At 54.3% G+C, this 7,132-nt stretch overlaps 1 protein-coding gene across 7 annotated transcripts in view; it reads left to right on the top strand.

Moving 5' to 3' along the window:
• PBX3 (PBX homeobox 3) overlaps positions 1-7,132 on the top strand; it is a 102,794-nt gene that overhangs the window by 80,482 nt on the left and 15,180 nt on the right. For all 7 annotated transcript variants that reach the window (XM_058853329.1, XM_058853330.1, XM_058853327.1 and 4 more), the window contains one exon: positions 2,963-3,204. In XM_058853329.1, coding sequence (XP_058709312.1) covers positions 2,963-3,204 — 242 coding nt within the window. The remainder of the gene's footprint in view (positions 1-2,962; positions 3,205-7,132) is intronic.

Below are 7,132 nucleotides of genomic sequence, written 5' to 3'. Positions count from 1 at the left end.
CGAGGCGCTGGTGTCCCCGGGCTGGAGTCCTGTGCAGCCCCCGTGCCCAGCGGGCAGTGCTGGTGGCCGGGGTGGCTGTGGCAGCCCCAGCCCCTCGTGGCTCCTGTGTGGGGCCCTGCAGGTGGTGGCCATGGCCGTGGGCCGGGCACTGCCGCGAGGCCTCTCCCTGGCAGCGCTGCTGGCGCCGGTGGCTCTGCTGGGAGTGATGTATTGTTGTGTTCTTTCCCGTCCGTGCTGCACCTTAATTCCTCGATGCATTGAAAGGTCAGTGAGCTAAACAGTAATAAACTCACAGGGTGATAGAGTGAGGGATAAAAGAGGGAAACAATGGCCACCGAGTGTGAGCTTATATGTCAAAAAATACATATATTACCACTGTATTCAAATCAAGAGTAATTTATAAAGGCAGGTGCTGGTAGGAGCAGCTTTATTGCCGGCCTGTAGCAGAATGCTCCTCTGTGCTGAGGGCCCTGTGAGATGCTCTGGCTCCTTCCCAGACGCTGGGAGTGTTCGACCTGCAGCCGAGGGGCTGCTGCTGACGAGCCGTGTGTCTCACTGGTGATGGAGTTCATCAGTTTTGCAGGCCCCTGCCCCCAGGGACACCAGACACTATTAGTTGTGCTGATCTGCTTCGTATAGTTCATAAGGAAAGCTCTGAATTAACACACAGCTTAATTCTTGTTAGAATTAGTTAATCAACTTGTGGCTTTGCCATTCAAATGAATGATGCATCTCACTCAGGGGCAGGATAAATGTTGTGTCCCCACACACTCTCTGTCATCCCCTTGCCTGTCGGTGTCCACAGGCTCCTGTGCTCTGGATGGGGTGCTCTGGACATGGGAGCATTGTGTAGGATGAAGATGAACACAACGTGCCACCCCTGTGCCTCCAGCCTCTGAGACACGCTGGGTTGTGTGCAAAGCACCCAGGTGGCTTTGTCATTGTCCTCATGGGCTGAGCTCCTTCCTGTTGTGCTTCATGCCCCTTGCTGTCTCCTGCAGTCTCAGTGCAGCACCAGCTCCTGCTCTGCAACCTTGGGGGCTGCTCACTTGCTGTGTCAGGTTTATAGAGAAGGGCTGGGCATGTGGAATATCCATCTGAGTCTGGGTGGATCGTGTCACTTTGGACAAAGCCCTCTCACTTTGGCCTGCTGATGGAAGTATGTGGTGCAGAAATCACTACAACTGTACCAAATTCTTTTGCTGCAGGTTTTGGCTAGGCATCTGCATTTGGGAGCAGAGTGGGACTATGATGGGATAGTGGGAGGGAGATGAGTTTCATAGTGGAAGCAGAAATGCAGCTGAGGAAAAACAGCAGAAATAGAGCATAGTAAACATGGAGTCCAGAAGCTAAAAGGAAAAACAACAGTAGAAATCATTGACGAGAAGGGAAGGAGAGCTTGAGTGGATTAAAACCAAGTTGTTATTGATCATGCTGACAGCAGAGCAGAGGAGGAGTGTGACAAACAGGGGAACAACTCACCAAGGAAATCACCCCTGTGTTATGGCACTGCGGACCAGGAGCTGTGCCAAGGCAGCAGGGCCTGGAAGACGAGGGAATGAGGGATGGGTGCAGCCCTCCCTTGGCCAGGCACCACCACCCCTGATGCTGCAGGGACTGCCAGGTGTGGCATCACCTTCCCTGGCTGCAGCATGGGTGGCCAACATGCATGTGCCAGCTCAGGGACACATGGGGACAATGTCTGGCATCATCAGCTTGTGCCTGTGGACCTCTGAACAGGCAACAGAAATAATTTAAAGAGATGATGAGACATTTTTATTATTCCCATGAAATTATATGGAATTACAGTTTTAAATGAAGGTGACAGATTTAAATGTGCATTTTAGAGCAAAATTAATGCCTCGTGCTTTCTTGAGTTGGAAGGTTGGCCAGTGGTGGGTCATCTCCCACTGCATGTCCTCCTTGGGACAGTCAGTGTGGGATCCTGTGCTGCCCCCAGAGTGCATGGAGCACATGGCTGGTGCCCAGGTCCATGCCTGGCAGCTGTGTGTTGCTGGCACATCTGGCACAGCCCACTCTGGTACTGTTCCTGCTGTGTATGGGGGCAGAGAGGGTCCCACGGCACTGCCGTCCCCACGCGGCGCTGGCCGGGCTGCGGCTTCGGGGGCCGGCTGTGGAGAGGGTGCTGGGACAGGGCTGGGGTAGAGCTGGGGCAGGGCTGGGACAGGGCTGGGGTAGAGCTGGGGCAGGGCTGGGACAGGGCTGGGGTAGAGCTGGGGCAGGGCTGGGACAGGGCTGGGACAGGGCTGGGGTAGAGCTGGGGCAGGGCTGGGACAGGGCTGGGACAGGGCCGTGCCTGTGGCCCCTGGGCAAGCAGGCATCACAGAGGGCTCTTGGCAGGCGTGAAGTGAGGGGCAGTGAGGGGGCACTGAGGGGCAGTGAGGGGCAGTGAGGGGGCACTGAGGGGGCAGTGAGGGGCAGTGAGGGGGCAGTGAGGGGCAGTGAGGGGCAGTGAGGGGGCAATGAGGGGCACTGAGGGGCAGTGAGGGGGCAGTGAGGGGGCAATGAGGGGCAGTGAGGGGTAGTGAGGGGGCAGTGAGAGGGCAATGAGGGGCAGTGAGGGGCAGTGAGGGGGCAGTGAGGGGGCAATGAAGAGGCAGTGAGGGGCAATGAGGAACAGTGAGGGGCAGTGAGGGGCAGTGAGGGGGCAGTGAGAGGGCAATGAGGGGCAGTGAGGAACAGTGAGGGGGCAGTGAGGGGGCAATGAAGAGGCAGTGAGGGGCAATGAGGAACAGTGAGGGGCAGTGAGGGGGCAGTGAGGGGCAGTGAGGAACACTGAGGGGCAGTGAGCGGGCAATGAAGGGGCAGTGAGGGGCAATGAGGAACAGTGAGGGGGGCAGTGAGGGAGCAATGAGGGGCAGTGAGGGGGCAGTGAGCGGGCAGCGGCTGGGCAGATGCAGAAGTACTGACTGTTTCTCTTGTTCTCTCTTTTTTGCCCAAGGTTTGAGCATCCGAGGAGCCCAGGAGGAAGACCCTCCGGATCCTCAGCTAATGAGACTAGACAATATGCTTCTGGCAGAAGGAGTCTCAGGTCCGGAGAAAGGTGGGGGATCGGCAGCAGCAGCTGCAGCCGCAGCAGCCTCTGGAGGGTCTTCAGATAACTCTATTGAACACTCAGATTACAGAGCCAAATTGACCCAGATCAGACAAATCTATCACACAGAGCTGGAGAAATATGAACAGGTCAGACATCAGCCTCTCAGTTGTTCGTGTACCTCACGCTGCTCTCCTCTGCTTGCCAGTTCCCAGCACTGCCCACTCTGGACCAACCCTTCCTCCCCTTCTCTTCCCCACTCCTCTGCCCATAGAGAGCCACACTGGGAGTCTGTTGGGCTCCAAGGAGCTGCTGGCTGGAGCCAGGACATGTCTTGCATGCCTGAGTGTTTTCTGTTGTCTGTAACTGCACAAGAGCAACACCCAAGCCCGTGTTTCTCCCCTTTGCCCAGCCCACAGAGGCAGAGAGGAGGAGAGATGTCTGTCACTCAGTGCCACCCTCTGCCCTGATGAGAACACAGTTGGATCTGGCAAGTTGGGGAGCACAGGCAGACAAGGGCTCCATTGGCCATCTCAGGCTCCTGGAGCAGGTGACAGGAGCCTGGCAGAAGACTTGGCTATGGCAGGCCAGCTGGAGCAGGTTGGAAGAGAGTGGGCAGTGAGGCCCCAGCAGAGCACCTGGCCCAGGCAGGAACTAGGGAAATCCTGGGACAAGCAGATGCCAGCACAGTGTCTGTGTTGGGAGTGAAGAGCATGCTGCAGAGACCTGTAGGTTTGTGTTCACCACTGGGACCTGATGACCCAACACCTCTGCCACGCGGGTGGCACTGAGAATGTTTGCCACATGGTGCCAGCAGTACCGTGTGTCTCAGGTGCCAGTGGCACTTACTTGTCTGTGCTGTCTCTTTCACTGTGTTGTTCAAGTGGAGAACAAATAACTCAGCAAACACCTGTCAGGGTCTTTGTGCAAATCTGCTGTTCTCCCCTGACTTCCCAAGGCCCCAGCAGTCCTGTTTGGAGCCTTGAGCTGTCCTTGCCCTGCTGGGCGCAGCCATAGCAGGGGTGGGGTGGCTGTGGGATTAACGAGCCCAAGCAGCAGCAGCAGCAGCAGCAGCAGCAGCAGCAGCAGCAGCAGCAGCAGCAGCAGCAGCAGCAGCAGCAGCAGTGTGTCTCATGCAGCACAGTGACATAGGCTGCAGGCAGAGCTCGGCCAGAGAGACAGCAGCTCAGTGCTTGCAGCTGGTTCCTGGCAAACATCCTTGGACTCTAATAAGTTTAATGACGTGGGGGAAGCAGGAGCATTTTTTGCCCTGTAGCTCCATTTACAAAGGTTTCAGCTGAAATGTCACAGCCATCCGTCCACACCACAGGAAATTTTGGAGGATGCTCAAATGCTGCCGGAGCAGAAGAGAGAGGTAGAGCTGAGGATGAGACGTGCATGCTTCCCCACGGATCCTGACACCCAGCCATGTCTGCTCAACAGACATATGATGATTTCCCCAGCCTGGCAGCAAACTGTCTCCTGCTGGTTTGTCTCACTGCAGTGCCCGAGAGGCAGCCAGGGCTTGGCATCTCAGCCTCTGGCGCCACAGGTTCTGGGAGGAGGAGCCCTCCTGCAGTGGGGAGCCTGTGCCGGGCACCTGCCCACCCCGCAGAGCCGCTCCTGCCATCCCTGCCCAGCGCTGGCACTCCCGCCGTCCCGTGGCAGCAGGAACCAGAGCGTCTTCCTGGAGATGCTTTCCAGGCAGAGTTTGATCCTGATATTTGTTGCCAGTCAGGAGAATGCACTCAGGAAAAAAAAAAAAGGGGAAAGAGAAATGGAAAGTGTGTCACGCCATCGCCCAGCGCTCCCTCGCCGGGCGCCAGGAGAAATGGCCACGCACAGGCTGTGCCTTCCATAATTTACAGCTCCTATAACAGAGATGACATATTGAAAGCTATCTGCTGTAATTACACTGAAATACATTTTTTGCTGTAGGCAAAAGTACTGTAAGGGTCCCAGGCCTCCTGGAGCAGCTGGGAACCCACTTCCCAAGTTCACAGATGTCTCCTGAATTCACCCCGAATTGGGGTGAAGTGTGGCAGCTCAGAAGCTGCTACCAGCCTTACAGAGCACTGGCTGCCACCTTGCCCCTCAACATTGTTTTGGGCCATTTCCTCTCTTTTCCCCATGCAGTCATGATGAAGCACTGAGGCAGCAGGAGCATCCCTGCTCCTACAAGGTTTCTGAGCAGGTTAACAAGGCCATCACTTATAACCTGACATTATTAATAATATCTTGGGCACCAAGCAGAGGCCTGAAAAATAGTCCTGGAAAAGGGATCAAGTAGCTTGGACGCTATAAATAAACAAGAGAAACAAGACAAAGCATCAGAGTCTTCTGAGCTTCCTCCCACTGTGCTGTGTGAGGCAGCTCTGCAGTAGGGAGGTGCTGGTGGAGATGAATTAAACCTAGGCTCTCCAAGCAGCTGCAGCCAAACCAAGTCTCACCAGGCAAGTTAAGTAAAGTCAGGGAAAGGTTTTTTCTTCTTAAAAGCAAGAAACTAATTTTTGCTTTTTGAAGTCCAGTTTTTGATACTAAATCTCTTCTAGAAAAGACATACCTGAAAATATTTCCAATGCAACAGTTGCCAATTTTATTGTACTTTAAAACTGAATTCCCAGGATGTGAAAAGAAGGGGGCTTGTGGAAAACTGTGAGCCTGGAACATCCATCCAGTGCCAAATCCTTGGGTTCAGCTGTATTTTGGAACAATCAGAACTGCTGCCTGATCTCAGGGGAGAGCTGATGCATTTTGGTGTGTGTGTCCCTTTCCCTCCTGCACAACATTTCCTGGGTGAGCCAAAGCTGGTGCTCCTGCCATCAGTCAGAGGGCTGGACCTGAGCTTCTGCATGCTGGGGTTGTCCCTTGATGGAAGGAAGAATGTGCTGGTGGGAAGTGAGGGTAAGACAAGTCAAGTTCCTTCCCCTGGAGCTTGGAGAGTCTTGGCAAACCCGGGGTGGCAGGTGCTGGGGTGAGCAGCAGGCTCTGCGCCCTCGGTGGTGGCAGGAAGGGCTCTGCACCAGGGCTCGCCAAGCACTGCCTCCAATGGGTGCTGCAAGGATGTAAATTAGCCTGTAATTTACTTTCAGTAGTGTAAAGAAAAAAAATCACTTTGCCTGAAGTGTATGCATCTTTCTTAAGGGTGTACCCAGATTTTAATTATCTAAATGTAAATACTTAACGAATTTTACTTAGAGTAATGAGCTAAAGTGCACACTACATAAATGAGATGTTCTAATTAATCATGTATGAACTACTGGTTTAAAGAAAAGCTATGTGAATTCTGCAAATGTTGGGCTATTGCCAAATTGCTAATCAGCATTTGCATTCATAGATGGCTTCACTTAATAAGTTGTGAGACGTTCAGCAAATGTTATAGGAAATTATGAGTTTTTAGACGCATAAACTTTTCACTTTTAACTCCTTCCCTCACATCATCTATTGAAATATCAGAGAATCCTTGAAAATGTGGTTGTCAGATATATTACGTACATATTTTGCAGCCTGGCTTTAGAGGGAAGAGGGGAGCTAGCAGAGTTTTTGGCAGGTTCCAGCCTGCAAAGGGCAGCCAGGACAGCAGGATGTGTGGAGGCTCGGACCAGGGGGCTCCTGGTGATGGCTCAGTCTGAAGTTTATATCAACATGTCACAGTGTGGGAGTGATAATTGAGGGCTCCCTTCCCTCAGTGCCAGGCTGGGGCAGTGTCACTGGAACCCACCTGGGCAGGGACACACGGTGCTGCAGGGGGGTACCTGGGCACAGGGCTCAGGGTGTTGCCTACGTGGCTCTGAGGTGTGGCACCTCACACCCTGCCCCTGCTCACAGCTGGCACAGGGGCTGATACCCTGTCCCCCCCTGCCCACGGGGGTCTGGCTGGGGACATGGGGATGGGGGAAAGGGATAAAGGGATGAGCATGGTGGGAGCAGTGCCATGGTCACTTGGCTCCCCTGGCTGCCCCAAGACAGCTGCAGGAGTCCTGGACAGGGTGGGATCCTGTTGGGGGACAGGGCCATGTGAGGATCCCCAGCCCCCAGTGCTGCCTTTCCCCAACAGCCAGGTCAGAGCTTATGTCC

The sequence above is a fragment of the Poecile atricapillus genome, chromosome 20 (genome assembly GCF_030490865.1).
Source record: "Poecile atricapillus isolate bPoeAtr1 chromosome 20, bPoeAtr1.hap1, whole genome shotgun sequence".
In the NCBI taxonomy this organism is placed as follows: Eukaryota; Metazoa; Chordata; class Aves; order Passeriformes; family Paridae; genus Poecile; species Poecile atricapillus.
Note: the sequence above shows the minus strand (reverse complement) of the source record. Positions and strands in the feature narration are given on the sequence as shown.